Source organism: Haliaeetus albicilla, chromosome 17 (assembly GCF_947461875.1).
Source record: "Haliaeetus albicilla chromosome 17, bHalAlb1.1, whole genome shotgun sequence".
In the NCBI taxonomy this organism is placed as follows: Eukaryota; Metazoa; Chordata; class Aves; order Accipitriformes; family Accipitridae; genus Haliaeetus; species Haliaeetus albicilla.
Genome location: NC_091499.1, coordinates 9,889,832 through 9,907,563, shown reverse-complemented (window position 1 = coordinate 9,907,563; position 17,732 = coordinate 9,889,832). Strand labels below are relative to the sequence as shown.

The 17,732-nt window shown below is 44.1% G+C and overlaps 3 protein-coding genes across 11 annotated transcripts in view; 1 reads left to right on the top strand and 2 right to left on the bottom strand.

The window, feature by feature from the left end:
* Positions 1-4,112, bottom strand: RWDD2A (RWD domain containing 2A). Of its 3 annotated transcripts, none has more exons than XM_069804760.1 (3): positions 3,831-4,112; positions 3,351-3,551; positions 1-1,570 (listed from the first exon to the last, which is right to left on the bottom strand). In XM_069804760.1, the coding sequence occupies exons 1-3, from the start codon at positions 4,083-4,085 to the stop codon at positions 893-895; spliced, it is 1,134 nt and encodes a 377-aa protein (XP_069660861.1). In that variant the 5' UTR covers positions 4,086-4,112; the 3' UTR covers positions 1-892. The 3 variants fall into 3 exon arrangements, with proteins under 3 accessions (XP_069660861.1, XP_069660863.1, XP_069660862.1); XM_069804762.1 differs by lacking the exon at positions 3,831-4,112 and adding an exon at positions 2,249-2,378 and having other exon boundaries at positions 3,351-3,459; XM_069804761.1 differs by lacking the exon at positions 3,351-3,551.
* Positions 4,113-4,393: 281 nt separating this feature from the next.
* Positions 4,394-15,689, top strand: PGM3 (phosphoglucomutase 3). Of its 2 annotated transcripts, XM_069804757.1 has the most exons (13): positions 4,394-4,408; positions 4,898-5,103; positions 5,736-5,920; positions 6,412-6,479; positions 6,799-6,932; positions 7,089-7,284; positions 9,747-9,904; positions 10,923-11,006; positions 11,693-11,791; positions 12,105-12,221; positions 12,962-13,084; positions 13,886-14,059; positions 14,667-15,689. In XM_069804757.1, exons 2-13 carry the CDS (start codon positions 4,900-4,902, stop codon positions 14,751-14,753), a joined length of 1,629 nt encoding a protein of 542 aa, XP_069660858.1. In that variant the 5' UTR covers positions 4,394-4,408; positions 4,898-4,899; the 3' UTR covers positions 14,754-15,689. The 2 variants fall into 2 exon arrangements, 1 of the variants encoding a protein (XP_069660858.1); XR_011328395.1 differs by lacking the exon at positions 4,394-4,408 and having other exon boundaries at positions 13,846-14,059.
* The window catches only part of DOP1A (DOP1 leucine zipper like protein A), a 70,162-nt gene continuing 68,111 nt past the window's right edge, over positions 15,682-17,732 (bottom strand). For all 6 annotated transcript variants that reach the window (XM_069804750.1, XM_069804753.1, XM_069804752.1 and 3 more), the window contains one exon: positions 15,682-16,276. In XM_069804750.1, the coding sequence (XP_069660851.1) occupies positions 15,971-16,276 (306 nt within the window). In that variant the 3' untranslated portion in view covers positions 15,682-15,970. The remainder of the gene's footprint in view (positions 16,277-17,732) is intronic.

Genomic DNA, 17,732 nt, shown 5'->3' with positions numbered 1-17,732 from the left:
TTTGTAAAGTTATACGTATTTTTATTTAATATAGTTTTTTCATTTTTCTGTATTTTAAGTGTATTTCCTTATGTAACATAGGGGAAAAACAGAGGAAATGCTAAACTTTGTCTCATCTTACACATTTTCACTTCCAAGGTGCTTGGCATAACAATGTAAATATAAAATGCCATGAGTTGAGCAGCTGAAAAATTACTATTAACATAACCAGACCATAATGAGATGATAGGAAGAGGATTGCAGAAATGGTGGTATTGGCAATATAATGGTATAGGTACTATCCAAAGCATACAAGGGATGGGGTGATGTGGGCTTCTTTCTTCTCCCCCCCCCCCCCCCCCGCCCTTTATTTAAAAGCAAAACTTGGTCCTGTGGTTGGACCCAAGCCTATGTGTTTCATGGAGTAGTTGAATGAAGTGAGAGCAGATGCTTTGTGAAGCGGTAAAAGACATTGCAGGCACCATCATGAACGTAGCAGTGAGATTTCCTTGAGCTGGATGTGCTCTTGTGTCGGAAACCACATTAATCTGTGACTGCAGACACTTTGGTATCCCACAACTACAGGTTTGCACTGCAGCTTAGTAACAGACAGCACAGTATAATAGATGAGGAGACAGAAGCATGTAATTCAGGATATTACAGTGGGGGATGTTTATCACCTTGCAAGCATTTTTGAGGTGTGGCTCATAGTGACAAATGCCAATTTTAGGGTCTCAGAAAATAAGTAAACACCTCTCAAAAAAAATTCAGAACAGAAGCTAAGATTAAGTACTTGAACCATTCTTTCTGTATGTTAAACAGCTTCCCTTTTCACAGTAGCTATAAGGCACAATATTTCAATGTTAGCATCATCTCTTGCTGTCCCAAATTAGAAGTCCTTACACAGTTTCTCTTATTTGTCTGAAAGTTTGCCTTCGACACCAAATAAAATCTGAAAAATGTGTCCACTTTGATGTTGTTTCAGGAATTCTAGGAACTGGCCAAGATCCATGTGATAGTCATTCCTCAGGCCATAATCACCATGTGCCTGAAACTGTAGGTCTTCAAAAGCACGAAAGAGACGAAGATTATCAACGCTTCCCTCTGTTTCTATATTCTCCACATGCTTGCACGAAATATGCTTCCAGTTGGGATACCTAATAACACGCCAGAACTCTTCACAGTTTTCTTGGAGTCCCTCCACACAGATGACACCAGGTTTCCCTGTTAGGCAGAAGCCAGTCAGATTTAACTTCCTTGCACAATCAAAAATCTTTTTCCTCAGTTCCTGCCTATATATGTGATGGCTGTAGATCCACATGCGGTGCAACGTTTCTTTAACTACAACTTCTTTTGAAGCACTTTCAGATGAGATCTTACTGTTTTCCAGGTAAGGCAGGCTGTGGTCTTTCACCCATTGCACAGCTCCACATATACACAGTTCACCTGAATCCAAAGAGCTGATGTGAGAAGCAAGACCAGTGTTGAGCTGCAACTGTTGCTGTCTGTGCAGTGCATTTGATCTTGCAAAAAGCTGAGGAGCTACGTGAGGATACATATGAGGCAGCAGTACCTGCAATTCCACTTTTACCTTAAAAAGAGAACACACACACACACACAAAGAAAATGAATTCTGCAGCTACTGAAAGACATGCTAGACTCTTCTTCCCTGTCAAAGGCAGATTATGAGGAGAAGCAATTAAGATTGCAACATCCTGAAGCCTGGAATTACTTCTGCTTTCCTTTTGTCCGCTCCTTTCCTTTTGTTGCACCATGCTGGGACTTTCCCAACATATCTAATGCTATCTTCTGCTGTTTACAGAAATAATGCTGTGGCTTGAAAGAAGGTACAGTTACCCTCTAGGGATATTTCTATTGCACATTCTCAGTACGTGCTCAGTGTTGCTACAGCGATGAACTACGAGTCTGTCAGAGTCAAGGGGCCAGTGGCTTTTGAGAATCTTGTCCCTTACCAAATGGACATCTCATCAATGAATTCAGCCCAGTTGCTGGATCTACCCCAGGAAAAGAAAGCCAAGAGTTAAACAAAACTTGTTTACGATTGTACATATTGTATATAGAGTCATTATGATTATTTTAAGCAAGTATTCACCCTAACAGAGGAAGCATTCTCAGGATTATAGGGGATAAAAAGATCTACATGCATTTTAAACGGGGGAAACCTCTGGATTATCTTGCCTGATCTCCTACAAACCACGGGCTGTTGAATTTCTCTCAATCATTCCTACAGTGTCTTAAAATGGAGCACCTCATATTCTTTGGAAACAGAACATTGCCTCTGGTCCAAGAGCAGGAGAGGGTTCATGTGTCCTTGGTGCTTGAGGCTCTTGCATTCCACTCGGGGACTTTCACTACAGTATACAATCAAATTATTAGTGCTGCAGAGAGAAGTGAATCATGAAATGACTAATTATCTTTCCAAGCTCCTTGACACTCTGCCATGGAAAAAAAATTCTTCCTGCAGAAGCCCTCCCTACGCAGTTCATAAAACTCTCTCTGAAGGCTGGCAAAGGGGTGCATTTTAGACATATACCTAAGCCTGTACATAAGTTTCCAAATAATCATGAAGCCACATCATTACCCAGTAAATTGTTCTAATGTTTAATTATCCTAATTATCCTTATTCCTAGGAAAATGCATATACTTCTAGGTTGAGTTTGTCGGTTTTCAATTTCTAATCATTGCATTATTGTATACTCAGACCTACACTAATGGCTATGCTGTCTATACAAGCATTTACATTACTTAGATGTCATACATAACCTCTTCTTTGATTGGATAAACTCTTGGAACTCCTTATACTCTAAGTTTCGGGTTTTGACTTGGAGTTCATAGGCTGGTTTTGTTTTAGTGTTTGTGTGACTCTTCTTAATAGTATTCTGCCCTTTGGGGCTATTTTTACATTAGTGTATTTCAAATACAGATCAATGAATGTTAGTACATGTGGCAAGGAGGGGAGGAGAGAAGTAATAGGGTGGTTTTGCTAGAATAATGTAAAAAGTCCAACATATGTATTTCCATGCGGGGAGCGTTGCCTTTGTAACACACAACTCTCTAAACCAGTAAACTAACAACCCTCATATAAGCACAACCCTAGCTAAGCTCTTGTGAATGCTGTGTGTGCTGCTGATGTTGGTTGTCTATTCCTATCTGTGATTCTATTAGCCTTTCTTGCCCATAGAAAGTTAAGACTCGAATAATAAAAATCAAGACTTTTTTGTTACTCTTGACTTTTGAAACAGCAAACAGAAATTAGGTCAGGTTTTTCCCTTTTTTCAGGGCAGTGTTTTTAAGTGTGCACAAGGAGTAAAGAAAACAACACACGAACGCATCTACGTGGAAGTTCTCACCCTTGCCTCCCCTACATCAACAGCGATCGAATATTCGAGCTGTGGGGGTAGAGCTCCATCATCGTTTCTCAAGTAGCGCTGCACACTGGACAGAGCATCCTCATCCAGATTTATTTCACCTTCTTTGGGAAACATTGAAAGGAGCATTTCCACTTCCAGCAGCTGGAGCTCCAGGCATTCTTTTACTGTGACGGCCATTGCCTGGAACAAGAGGCCTGGAGTCAAACCCCGGCGTTTAACAGACAGCAAGGTTCACCACCGCGCCGTGCAACCGAACGAGCCAGCCTCCGCCGAGAAACCCCACCATTATTTAAGGCCAGAAGCTGATTAAATACGACCGGGTAACAAACCGCTTAGAAGTTAGTCCCTCACAGCCGAACTGGAGAAGGGAAAGGGACGCGGCAGGACGCCCAGGACGCGGCAGGACGCCCAGCCAGCCGCCGCCAGCGCCGCACCGCGCATGCGCGCCGTTCGCCTCACCTGGGCCGCAGGGCTTCCCACCGCCGCGGCGGAGGAGAGCCGCCACCCGGAGGGGAGGCGAGGCGAGGCGATACGATACGATACGGCACGGCACGGCACGGCTCTTCCTGCCACCGCCTCCCCCGGTGGGAGCCGCTGAGGGGAGGCAGCAGCGCACAACTCCCGGGCCGGGGTCGCTGGGGCCGTCGCCTCAGCCGCGGAGCGCGGCCCTTCAGCGACAGCGGCGCGAGCGGCGGGCGGGAGGGGGGCGCGCATGCGCACTCGGCGGGACGGGACGAGACGGGACGGCGGGGGGAGAGGCGCGGGGCGGCTGCGAGAGGACTCGGTGGCCTTTGCCAGCTCCGCGACAGCGCTGTAAGATGGCCGGGGTTGGGGCTGGGGGCCGGGGTTGGGGCCGGTTCCCGGCCCCAGCCCCGGCCCCGAGCTCTGACTGACTGACGAGTGGGCGTGGCCGGCGTGCCACGTGGCGCCTGCGTGGCCGCTCACCGCGCTGCCATTGGGCGGGCGTGGCTTGGGGGCGGGGCCTCTGTCTGTGGAAGGGGAGCGCGGCAGCAGCTGCGGAGGGCGAGCGGCGTCAGGTGGGCCCCTGCCCTTAGCGGGCGGGTCGGTACGGAGCAGTTTAGTAGAGCCGCCCTCTGAGGAGAACATCCAGGCGACGCTGCTGGGGGTTTCCCTGCGGCTGCAAGGGCTTAGGGAGGGAGGGCGGGCAGGCTGCTTTGGAACTCAGAAGTTAATATACGGGGCCGTGGCCGAGTGCACCGGGTGGGTAACGGCCAACTTTGTTGGGATCCCTGGATCCAGGCGGTTGAGAATCGTGGCTTTCCTCACCTGAATCGCGTCATCCCCTCGTGATCCGGTGAAATCTGGTCGAGCTGTTTTTCTAGTGCTGTGCTGGGAATGTATTGGCTCCTTCATGGACCGCTCTGGTAGCGGTCCCCCTTGCAGTCCGACCGAGGGATTTGATATGAATGGTATAAGATATCTGTGGGCTTCAAATTAAATGAAGTGCAAAATGTGTAACTAATTATGACTTCTCTCACTTGCTTCCGTGTTACTTCCTTCTTTAGAAATGGATTCTGAAGCCCTTAAAAAATACTCCACGTTACATCCTAAACCTCCTGGACTTACTCTTCAGTATGGCACCGCTGGATTTCGCACCAAGGCCGAACAGCTTGATCACGTCATGTTCCGCATGGGCTTGCTGGCAGTTCTCAGGTCCAAAGCCGTGGTAGCTACTATTGGCGTCATGGTTACAGCATCTCACAATCCTGAAGTAAGAACAACCTTTTCTTTAAAAAGAAAGTAGAAATGATCAGTCTGCTGGAATCAAAGCTCTTCCTGGTACCGAGAGACCAGACCCTGAAGGCACTTGGACCTGCTTAAAGCATGTGTTTAGCCTGCTCCTTGTAAACATGATCTCTGGCATGTGTGAAGTTACTTTTCCCTGTACACACAAGCGTCATTTTCTCTCATGTGGCACTGTTGTAATGTAGGAAATTTGTAACATTGGCAAGCTAGGAGTACGCTTGAGAAGAGGTGAACCTTTGAGCAAAATCCGCAAGTTTAAAAAATAAAGAGGTGCAGCAATTACAAACCAGGCATTTAGACTTCTGCAGCTGTGGAGCATTCCAGGTTATTAGAATCTCCCCTTATGTCATTTTAATGTAAAATAAATTTCATAGCAAAATTATAAGGGGGAAGAAGTTGGTTACTTAATATGCTAGTTACATTACATTTCTGTGCTTGTTGGAGGTATAAATAAACAGCTAAGCTCTTGCTTCCCAGAAATGCTCCACATTTAAAGAAGCAATATGATTGAACCATGTGTCAGCTGTCTTCAAAGAGATTTTATTAAGTTTCCCACTTTTAGGCTTACTATCTTTTGTTCTTTTTTTTTCTTCTAAGGAAGACAATGGTGTAAAGCTGGTTGATCCTCTTGGAGAAATGCTGCACCCTCTCTGGGAAGAGTATGCCACACAATTAGCAAATGCAGAGGAGCAAGAATTACAGAAAATAATAATTGATATCTGCCAAAAAGCAGCAGTGAACCAGCACAAAGATGCTTTAGTTTTTATTGGTAGAGACACCAGGTAATTACAAAATGCTGTAGATGTATGCTTTTATGAAAGTGCCAACGTTTTGTTCAAGGGTGCTTTTGGATGTTTAGCATTCTGCAGCCAGATTATGGTTTTTTTTTATGCCTAGTCTGCTACCTTTTAAGTTATGATTATAGCAGTAAACAAAAGTTTTCCAATGCTGTTCCTGTATTAGCTTCCCTGGTAGTTATGAGAACTTGCTGGCACTGTTTCTGAACAGGATGCTTTATTGTGGGTTTGGGGTTTTTTTTGTGGGTACTGCAAGACGTCTATGTGTGTTCAGCAGTTTGCTTGTCTTTGCTATTCTCTGGGGTGGTGGCTTTCAAAACGCTTTATTGGGAGGTGCCTACAATAGGAAAAGGTATGGATTTCTTCATGTTGAATCTAAGTCTATGGGTAGGACGTTCTCCCTCGTGTGCTTCCTTCCTAAGTCCATACATAAATGTCTTCTGCAAAGGTTATCAGCTGTATTTGTTGTTTTCCAGGCCAAGCAGTGAGAAACTTTCACAGTCAGTAATAGATGGTATCTCCGTTCTAGGTGGTCAGTACTATGGTATGTTAAACTTTTCCAATTCTAGTCTGATTTCAGGTTTTTATATAAATGTGACTCCGTTATGTAGACTGAAAGCAGCAGCCCAGACACCGTTTCCATTTTTGCTTGTAATGATCTTCTTTCAGGGCAGCTGTGTGGCTTTTACTCAAGGAGGGGGGGAAGGGTTTCATCTTTTCATAACAGAACTTGAAAAATTACATATGGGTTTTCTGCACTGCATTTGTCTATTTGTTGTAGAACAGCAAATACTGTACAACTTTTAAGGAGGAATTAATTTAGTATTCTATTTCTGAAAATTGTGCCTTTTATTTTATGCTAGATTATGGTCTGGTGACAACACCACAGCTACATTACATGGTCTGCTGTCAAAACACCCAAGGGCAGTATGGGAAGGCAACGCTGGAAGGTTATTATGAAAAACTATCCAAAGCTTTTACAGAACTGATAAAACAGGTGAATACTGGGTGTTGTCTTCTTCATGCAAATGTACAAAATGAATGTCTTCTGTTTGTTAGCCTGTTTGGGTCTGAAGTTTCGAATTCGGCATGCCTCTCAGTGCGGTTTCACTAGGGTATGCGTTCACTTTGCCCCTTCTTCCCTTGTGCTAAGTCTCCCAGCGCTGGGGGGAGTCAGAGGCACCTGAAGATTGACTGTGCCAATGGAATAGGAGCCCTGAAACTATCAGAAATGGAGCCCTACTTTCCAAAGGAGGTGATAATTCACCTATTTAATGATGGAACCAAGGAGAAACTCAATCACTTATGTGGTGCAGATTTTGTGAAAGTTCACCAGAAACCACCTAGAGGTATGTAGTCAGTAGTTTTATATCTTTTTACCTCCTCTCCAGATCTGAAAATGCAGGGTCTAGCAATGGCGTATCATCTTCGGATAAGCTGAGCTCCCTGTTTCTTACTAAGTGACTGCATGAATGGTTCTGCTTGTGCAATGGAGAGAGAATTGTACTGCTGGGTTTGGCACATCCCTAGTTTATGTTAGTCTAAATCATCTGGAGGAGTACAGTATGTCTCCCACTGGCTGAAATATGTTTTGGCAAGCCGGTCTGAATGTTAGGCTGGTGGAGTCCAAAGATCAGTCAGCTTACTGTTACTTACTTTACTTCCCTTTGTGTTATCAAGAAACACATTGTGGGCTGGGGTTGCAGAGACATTTCCGGGTTCCCGAGGACAGCTGGGATAATTAACAGCTTGGTGCCAGTAGACTGACTGATTGACATAAACCAGTGAGGAAATTATTTCAACCAATGTCCTGCAAAGTGCATAAAAGAAAACCCCTGAACTAGGGGAGCAGGCTAGTTTGGGTATTAGGCTCTTTGAGGCTAAACTGGGTTCTCCATTTAACAACTGTGCGCTCAATGCAATGCTAGCTAAATCTGAACACCAAAGTATGGTGTCCTTTCCCCCTTGCCACGCTGCTTACGTGCTGGAGAAATGTGGAAGGGTGAGGAGCACAGTGGCAGTTCCTACCGAGGGTGGATGCTTGTGTGTCATGTCTGGATCCAGGCTTTAATTGGGACTGAGGGGAGACTCCTTGGTCGTTTTCAGGCAAGGATGGGCTCTGAAAAGAAAATGTGGTTTCCTAAACATTCACTGAAATAAATGATCTGATTTTTCTGAAGTGCTAAGTGGTAAAAGCTTCCTGTTTAAGGTCATAGTTAAATGTTGCAGTTGCCGATACCTCATGCTTTACGTTGAGGACCTCAACAGCACTGGGATGTATTGTCCTGTATCACTGTAGGCATGCAGGAGAAGAAACAGGCAAGTTTGGGGCTATAGTTCCCTGTGCTCCGAAGGCCGAGGTGTCAGCAACGCGGGCCAGTTTTCCTGTCTGCTTGTGTACTAAAATGTGTTTTTCCAGGAAGGGGTTACAGGATGCAGCAGCATGTCCTTTGGAGCTCCTTGCTGAGTTCCTGAGGGACTCTGAAGTCAGCCTAGGGAATGGCCAGCTGCAGTCTGAGAAATGGACTCTGAGGTTAACGTGGCTGGCATCTTAAAACAAAGCAAGATGTACCTTAACAAAAGAACAGTTCATTTTTGCGTGGCATTGCTGTGTCAGGTGCTGACTGCTTCCTAGCTATTTCTCTATTGGTGTTAAGCCTGGAAACTTTTTGAGGCAGGTTCTCCTTATGCATTCTATACATTGTTGTATCAATTGAATATCAAGGAGACTAAATGTGAGGTATTTTATAGCTAGCAGATCCACTTGTATGTTTTTTGTACAGCTCTGAGAAATCTTGGTGATGGTTGCTTCAGAGTGGGGTTGTTTTTTCAATGGTAGGGTTTATGTGCCACCTCCTGTTTTAATTGCACTTCGGTGATGGCTTCGCTAGCGTGGGGGTGCATGCTTGTCTTGCATCAGGAAAGCGTGTCTCCTGTGTGAAAGGAAGCAAAGGGGAGGTGCAGGTCTGTCAAGTGGGAATGGATTAAAATTAAACAGGCCTGAAATATTTCCTGAAGAAAAGCATTTTTGACGTGAAGGAAAAAGAGTTAATTCCTACATGTCTTGGAGGGTGAAGTACGTAGCAGTGTTACATCAAGAGTGCACAGCGGACCTGCCATGTGCTGGGAAACACCGGTGACATGGCTCTGGAGCCCTCCTCCACAAAACCCGAGCGTGGTTTGCCTCCACGTCCAGGGGTGTGCAGCGTGCCGTGGCCCCGCTCAGAGGAGCAGTAAGGGAGGTCTGGTCAAGCACCCAGTGTCCAACTGAGGTCGGCCGGCTGCCACTCACTGCTTCAGGCTCCTGCCCGGGTGTTGCTCTGTAAATACTGGCTCACTCTGCGGTGCAGTGGGGGGAAAGCGATTCGCCTTGGTCCGTGGGTGATGTGTGCAACTCGGTATGCTCTGCGGTGACTAAGTGCATGAGAAAAGGGGTGTGTGTTCTGCTGCAAGGTTTTTAACCTTGTGCCATAACTGACATTCAGTGCTTATTTCAAAAATTTAGAGATGAGACTACACACAGTAGTTCTGGGACCGATTTTCATACACATCTGGGGAGAAGGTGTAGCATAATAAATGTTAGAGAACATGCATTTTCTATTAGTATTTATATTTTTGATCTGAATATGCACTTTTCAGTTGCCATTCAACACAGCTTAGTAAAAGCAATATCTGTTTCAGAGCATTATTTTTTTGTGGTGTCTGCACAGAGCTAACTTTAATTTCTGCATGAGATCCACATTGGGACTAATTTAAAGATTTTGTATCTTTTTCTGTCTCTAACTTGCATTTGTAACTCTGTGTGCACTAGGGCTAGACATGAAGCCCAATGAGAGATGCTGCTCATTTGATGGTGATGCAGATAGAATTGTTTATTACTATAAGGACGCAACTGGCCATTTTCACCTAATTGATGGAGATAAAATAGCAACTTTAATTAGTATCTTCCTTAAAGAACTTCTTGCCAAGGTAACTCTAATGCATGGAATCAATGCTGATACTTCAATTGGAACATGTAAAATAGTCTATGGAAGCTGTGTTAGTTTGTATGTATACGGTCTCTACATCTACCTAAAGTGAACACAGATTAAAAAGAGATCAGTCCTGTACCTCATTGGTATGGCCAAAATGTTGTTTTTACAAGGGTGTTACTTTGCACTCCAAATAAAAATCTGAGCACTGATACTTTAACCTGGAACCTTTTCTTAGTGGGAGAGAACTTTTCCAGTTTCAGTGTACAAAGTATTGATAATCATTCTCTTTGATTTGGTATCTTTCATTAATTTTTCATTAATTTTGGGTTCAGTCCTTCCCTCAGCATTTCTGTGAAGCTTTGTAAAGGTTGGGCATTCCATTTGCATGAGAACTTGGTTGTGGCAGTTGAGGGGCTTGTATGTCTCAGCCCTCCAAAAGTACTATCTATATCTACTGCATAGCATCCTCTCCCTACAGGGGACAGAGAGAAAAAGCTTTTCGTTTTCAGAAGTCCTCTTAGACTTGGTGTCTATGATACTAAACCTAGACAAGGTATCCTTGTTTTGTTTTCTTAGAGACCAGCTCATTTCTTACGCTGTGGCAGAGAAGGTGGCCAGTGAGGAGAACTTGTGCTTGCCACCAGCCTTTGCTTGCTTTGCACTGGAAGCTTTGACTTTACTGCTTGTGTATATGGCCTCACGTAAATGCCACGTGTCTGGCCAGTGCACTGAGCTTGCTGAATCTGAAAAAGGGGTTTGAAAAGCCGAAGCTTGGAGAGCTGCTTCAAGCCAGCCACAAAAAACATGATATACAAAGACTTGAACAGAGTCTGTGTTGTCTTAAACACACAGAAGTTCTCTATGAGCTGGTGCCTCCCCCGATGCCGAGAAATTTTAAGTGTCTATAGGAGAATGTATGATGTTTAATAATTCTGATTATCATTCCATTTATCCTACTCATCTGGCTATGTGCCTATTGGACAGTAAAGCACTTTGCTTCCCGGTTTGCTCAGGTGGGAGAGACCTTAAATATGGCAGTGGTACAAACAGCGTATGCCAATGGGAGTTCGACACGCTACCTTGAGGAAACACTAAAGGTATTCTCCATTTTTTTCCTGGTAGTTTTCTGCAGATGTTGTTTTCTGCAAATTTGTTTACTTTTTAAAATAAATTCTACTGTAATATGATCACTAGAACTTAAACTAGGCTAAAATAAATGACTCTTTCAAACCTGCAGCAGCAACTAAATTCTTGGTAAACGAGATGCAGGAGAGCAAAGCTGAAGAAGTTCTAACCAGCTTTTACTAGATTTAAAAGAAGCTTGGCAAAAGCTAAGCAAAATCCCTTGTTACTTCTGGAACAAGTTGAGGATTTTGGCTTTGCAACAATGTGAATCAGTAAAGGCTCCTTGATACTTTGACACTGGGTGTTTTGTTTTCTGCAACAGGGTAAATGATCACTACAGAAACTGAGCTAAGGTATTATTTCAGTTTGGATAGAAATCTGGTATGTTCCCTGAAACCATAAACTGAACTGGGTTTTTCTTGGTTTGGGGTTTTGTTTATTTATTATTTAAAAAAATATCAGCCTTTATTTCCACTTGAGTAAATGAAATCTTTTTAATCAGGTCTGCAGAAATAGTGGCTAATTTTAGCTCTAGGGAGTCAGTAGTTGTAAAACACAGGTTAGTTTCTAACAGTCTACCCAGGTTGGTGCTTACTTCCTGTCTACTGAGGGGAGTCTGTAACAGTGTAAACATTCTCTGTCTATCCTTTGGCTGCAGGTACCTGTGCACTGTGTCAAAACAGGAGTGAAACACTTGCATCACAAGGCCCAGGAGTTTGATGTTGGTGTTTATTTTGAGGCAAATGGACATGGTACAGTAAGTATGAGCATGCAATGCATAAGATCAGCCATTATGTACAATATTTTAGTTGGATTGGCTGGAGGAGGAGGTCTTTTCACTCTCTGCCTACATTTATAAACAAGACTTTTCTCTTCTTGTTTGAGAACAGACTCGTTTCCCCCTTCTGTCTTTATCATAGCATTGCCACCAATTTCTCTGTGTTTTATGTGGGGATGGGAATTCATGGTAGCAAATGTTAATGATGGTAAAAGTCTGTTTCCTCACTGCTGCATGTATCCTAGTTCGTGATGTGGGCTGCTCTTCACAAGCTCTCATCTTTTTATTCTAGGTATTATTTAGTAAAGCTGCTGAAACTAAAATAAGACAACTGGCAAAAGAGGGGAAAGATGATGAAAAAAGAGAAGCAGCAAAGGTGCTTGAAAACATGATTGACCTGATTAATCAGGTAAAAACCAGGAGAAGCAAATCACTGTGGTGACAGTTATGGGGCTAACCCTGTTTGTCAGTACCTGTCAGGCTACTTGCAGGGACTGTTGGAGTTGGAAGTAAGGTGCCATGATAGAAGGGGCCAAGAAGAAAACAGCAGGAACAGTCTTTAGAAAGATGTAATATTTTCTCATGAGTGGATGCAGAATGCTGTTATCTGGCACAGTCTTCTGGCTGCAGGACCCAAAGAAGGAGTGGGATAGCATAGGAACCTAAAGTTAGGATGTGACTTGTTCATGATTCAACAGCCAGTAATCTTTCACCCAATGTTTTTCACTGACTTATGCAGTACGGGAGTGTTCCAGTGCCCATGGCCACACAGCCCTGGGACTCCCTGTCTTAGCCCAGACGTTATTCATCTGGGGTAGCACCAAATCATGCTTCACAGGCCAGCTTTAAGCATCCTGACCCCGGAACAAAGGTGAGGTGCCAGTCCTCCTTAGGAGAGGTGAGGACTAGGACTTGCCCTTGGCAGAGCTGTACAAGTATGCCGCTGTTCTCCTTACCACAGGGTCAACGTGGTAAGGAGGAAAAACAAAACACCACCCCTGCCAAACTAACCCAACCTCAGCTACACAGACAGAGGCAAGTCAGCCTGGCTGCATTTTCACTCTCTTCAGGTGGAAGCTTACTGATCAAATTACCCCTTTGTTTCTTCACTGTTGACTGCTCCAGTGTTTCTTCCCTTCCTGTTAACAGACAGTTGGTGATGCCATCTCAGACATGTTGGTTATTGAAGCAATCCTGGCTTTGAAAGGTCTGACTGTGCAACAGTGGGATGCCATCTATACTGACCTTCCGAATCGGCTGCTCAAAGTTCAGGTGAGTTACACACCATGCTGGCTCAGGTTACAGCAGTCTCTTGGGGCCCTGCTGTGAGCATATCTGGCCTGCGTATATTCAGATAAGCTTTATTTTAAACCTGAAACAGCCCATTAAAGGGCAGAAGTAGGCCAAAGAAGCCATGAGACAACCCAGAGGAGAGACCAGAATTTCAGTTGGACTAAAATGAAAATATAACTTACACAAATGATGAAACACTAGCCAACTATGTTAAATGGAAAAACCTGAGCAAAACTGTCCAAATTTCACCTTAGAATTTCTTTCTTAACTTTCAAACTAGAAAAATCCTATTTCTCTAAGGCCCCTGCCTGCTGGGCAGCTGGATTTTCCTTGCTGTGCCCCTTTGTACAACATGATTATTCTTTATCTCCTCCAGTATTCAGACAAAGACCTTGAGGAGAACAGGCTCCCACATGGTAGCATTGTATTAGACACAGTAAGGGAGCTCTGGGCTCTAAATTAACCAGGGGAAAGAGTTTAAGCTTTCCAATCTACTGGCAGAAGCTGCAGCTCCAGTTCAGAGGCTGACCAAGGAGGCAGTTCAGGACTGACCCTTCTTCCAAACCAAGCAGGACTTGGCTAATGTGCTGAGCAGTAGCTGAGAGGGATTCTAGGGATCCCAAAGTGTTGGAGTTAAGCAGGGAACTCCCAAACTGAGCTCTTCTTCAGGCAGCACAACGCATCAAAACCTGAAGTTCCATCTTACCTGTGACCTTTTCCATTCTGCTTTCATCATACAGCTCCAGTACACAAATAAATGGGCTGTTTCTGATGCTGCAGGTTGCAGACAGGCGAGTTATTGTCACAACAGATGCAGAAAGGCGTGTGGCTACACCTCTGGGACTACAGGAGAAAATTGATGCACTTGTAAAGAAGTACAAATTGTCACGAGCATTTGTCCGTCCATCAGGAACAGAAGATGTAGTTAGAATATACGCTGAAGCAGACACGCAGGTGAGAGCTTAACTTGTATCTGAAGTGGCTTTGTTAATGTTAACCTTCTGCTTAGCATTGGGTGATGGAGGGAGGAGTATGTTTACATACTCATCACTTAATCATGCTTAAGAGGTGCTAAATTTGGAAAAAAAACCCCACTTAGTGATTACAAAATGTCTCTTTGGATTTTCTTTTATTTATAAAAGAGATGTGTAATGTTCTCAATGTTTATCTTTAAGAGTTAAATGTTTATAAAGGCAGATTTGACACTGGATGATTTTGAAAAGAAAATCAGCCTTCTGAGAAGGCAAGGTTAAGAAGAAAGTTACCAAAGCAGCCCATAACTGCATGATTTTGCAAGAGGCAAAATAAAAATAAAAAAAACACCAACAACAACTTCGGCTGCTGTTAAGAATTAGTCCACATGTGAACTTTACATTGACAGCAAAAGCAGTGGTCCTGCTCTTCCCCCTTCACATGTTCCTGCCCCCTTCTTCTGCCAGCATGACCACAGTGGCAGAAGATACCTCATGATGACAGAGAAGGAAAACGCCTTAACATCACATATTTGCTCTAACCTTCTCACGCTGACACCAGTGTAACTAACTTTTAAAACATTCCACAGGAGAACACGGATGCCCTTGCCCATGAAGTAAACCTGGCTGTTTACCACCTTGCTGGTGGAAAAGGAGCACTACCCCAGCCTATATAACGATCTACTGCAGTTAAAGTTCATAACTTGGCTTATTTTTTAATATTACTTCCTTTACCATTTTTTAGTGTGGACATACCTGACCCTTCCTGAGAGTAGCAAGGATCAATCAGAACTGAGCAGCATATTATTCTGCTTATTCTTTACCTCTGTTAGCAACTTACCTCTTAATGAGATGCTCTTGCTGCTGAATGTTCCCCCCTTCCCTGCTTTGTCCAGCTTCAGAAGCTGAAGTGACTTAGAGGTGACTTGCTTCTCCAGTTAGTGGCCTGGTCATGCCCAGAAGGAATTCTGCCCCCCACCCAGCTTATTCCACAGGTTGTCACCTTGTGCCTGAAGTCCAACTCCCCCATGCTCAGCACACTTACAGTCACTGCCTTTGACTCGAGCTCTGTTGTGACTGTGCTCCCCAGCAGCTGCAGAAACATCATCCCCACCTTCCCACAGTAACCCAACCATCTGTGGGCTGTGTAAGGCAGAGGCTGGTACTGGGCTGGAGAGTCAGTTCACCTCAGTTCAAGGGGGAAACAATATAATGAAAAAGAACATTTGCAAATAACAACGTATTATTGCAATAATATCTTCGTTAGATACTTTTATCAAGTTAAAAGTATTGCTTAGAAAGCAATTTGCAGTAATAGTATTTATAATCACTTAAGAGGGAAGGGACAGAGACAAGATTGTCTTCTGTGGCCCTGACTGTTTCCCAGCAGCGCGAAGGGGCCGGACCAACGGGATGTCATGTTTTAAATGCACAGGTATCCTCCTCCACATATTTCTGTTCAGGGTACCTACCTCTGACAAACCTGTTTTTCATTTTAGACCTGTATTAACTCCTGGTATAATGGCATTTTCCAGATTGTTAAATAAGCACAAGTTCCAATGGATTAAGAAAAAAAAAAAAAGACAAAAATAAACTGGGAACAAATTGAAAAAGTGTGCACCTTGTATTTTTTAGGATTTTTTTAAAGACAGAACTCAAGACAACAAAACACATACTGTAAATAGTAGGCACCATAATCAATATGAGCCACCAATATTTAAACTTGATTCAGGCCACATCCAGAACTTCTCTTATTTACAAATATTTAACTTAAATACAACATTAAGTATTTCATTACATACAAAGTAAGAAAAGAATACTATACAACTGGGAAAGATACAGTATTTCATTTAAATAGTTACACTACATATAAGCTGAGTAGTACCAGTTTGGTTCATGTTTTTATGACGCCTTCAAGAAAATCCTTCTCAACCATTTCTTCTATCTTCTGTCTTGCTTTGCTGGAGAAGGTCTTGAGGTTCTCCATTTTTATGTCCTTACTTGGAAAACAGTTGGGGTAAAGGACAGGGCTCCCTGAGTGTCCAACGCATCTGCTTGTGACTTTGCTGTTAAAAACTTGGCTGAGTACGTTGAAGAAAGGCAAAAGTTGCTCAATGCTGCGAACAGTGTAGATGGTTAAAAGCAAGTGACCTGGTTCCCAACTTAGTGTTTTCCCTGAGCTGTCCTCCTCCGGGTTTTTCTGTAAATACAGAGAAATGGGAAATAATACAGGACAAAACAGAAAAAGCACAGGCAAAAGTAAAAGACTAATGTCCAGTTAAGTATTTTTCTATATTCCGAAAATACTTGTCCCATCAACAAAATACTTGTGTGCTGGAGCGCTTCTTTCGAAGCGGATCTCCTGCTCCTCCTCCCCTCACTGCATTTTGCAGCAGCAGTGGCTGGGAGCACAGGGGCTGACAGCTGGGTGGCTGACGCTAACGGGAAAGCTGTGGTGGGCCTTTGAGTCCCCTGCCTCAGGCCAGGGCTGGCCCAAAGCAAGGCAGCCCCCCTCCCTGGCACCCTGGCACCCGGCGGGCTGCCCTGTAGAGCTGCTCCTGGCGCAGCATCCCGCTGGCTAACACAAACAGCCCAAGCTGGTGACAGCCAGTACTGCAGCTGCTCGGGTAAGCTGTGTGCTCCTTCAGCCGCTTTCCAAGGCAGGCTGGTCTCTGGTAACAGTCCTGCTTCACCCGACTGCCAGCATTAGGGACAATAAACCCCAGAGGAAGTTAAAACAAAAATGAAGTGTTTTCACTTTGAAGCTAGAGTTCAGAGTTTTCAGGAAGAGCAAAAGCAGTGCTGTTTTTAGCATCAGAAATAACACAGGTGGAGGCTTCGAGCAAACACTTGAAGTTGTCCTCAAAGGAAAACGGTTCGGTTGCTCATTCCACGTTCTCAGACAACCTTGGTTACGCACCTTCCATTTCATGGGGGTGATTTCAAGGGAGAGAATTTCAGGAACCCCACCAGCGAAGGCAGCAGTCACACACCAGACACTCACAGGCAGTGTCAGTACACTGCTGTAACCCTCTTTAGGGTTGTCTTAATATCTGCGTACTAAAATACCTGAGCACTAACATCCAGCTGCTTATATGGTGGTACTCTTCACTCATTTCCTTTTTTTCCTTTGAGTCAACAAACATATTCAAACCTAGACAATAAGGTACTACCACCACTAGAAACACCTTGTTTGGACTGTTACTGACAAACCAGTATGGGAGAACTACCACAAAGTTGGGTTCCAGCAATACTGGTTTTTATTCTGTAAGGAAGGAGAAAAGAAGCACAAAGGCCACATCAAGGAGAGCCACCTCCTGATCCACCTGCCCCCCCGCTGCCCTGGTGGGCTGCACAGTTCCTGAAGAGCCAGCTTTGTAATGAAAGGAGAATGAAGGGGAAAGAACAGCAGTGGGAGCAGAGCGTAAGGTAAGGATTACTGACTGCACAGCCTTTGAGCAAACAGATTCTCTGCAAGAGATGATACTTTAGCAAACACAGTTTTTGCCCTTTAAATGAAGCAACTATCATCTGCAATTCAGGAGCCTACATGACATCCGTTTCACAAAACCCAATTAGGTTAAAATTAAATAGGAATGTATTTAGTATTTTAATCTGGTAGTTAGGCTCCCTATCACAGGAGATTACTATTCTAG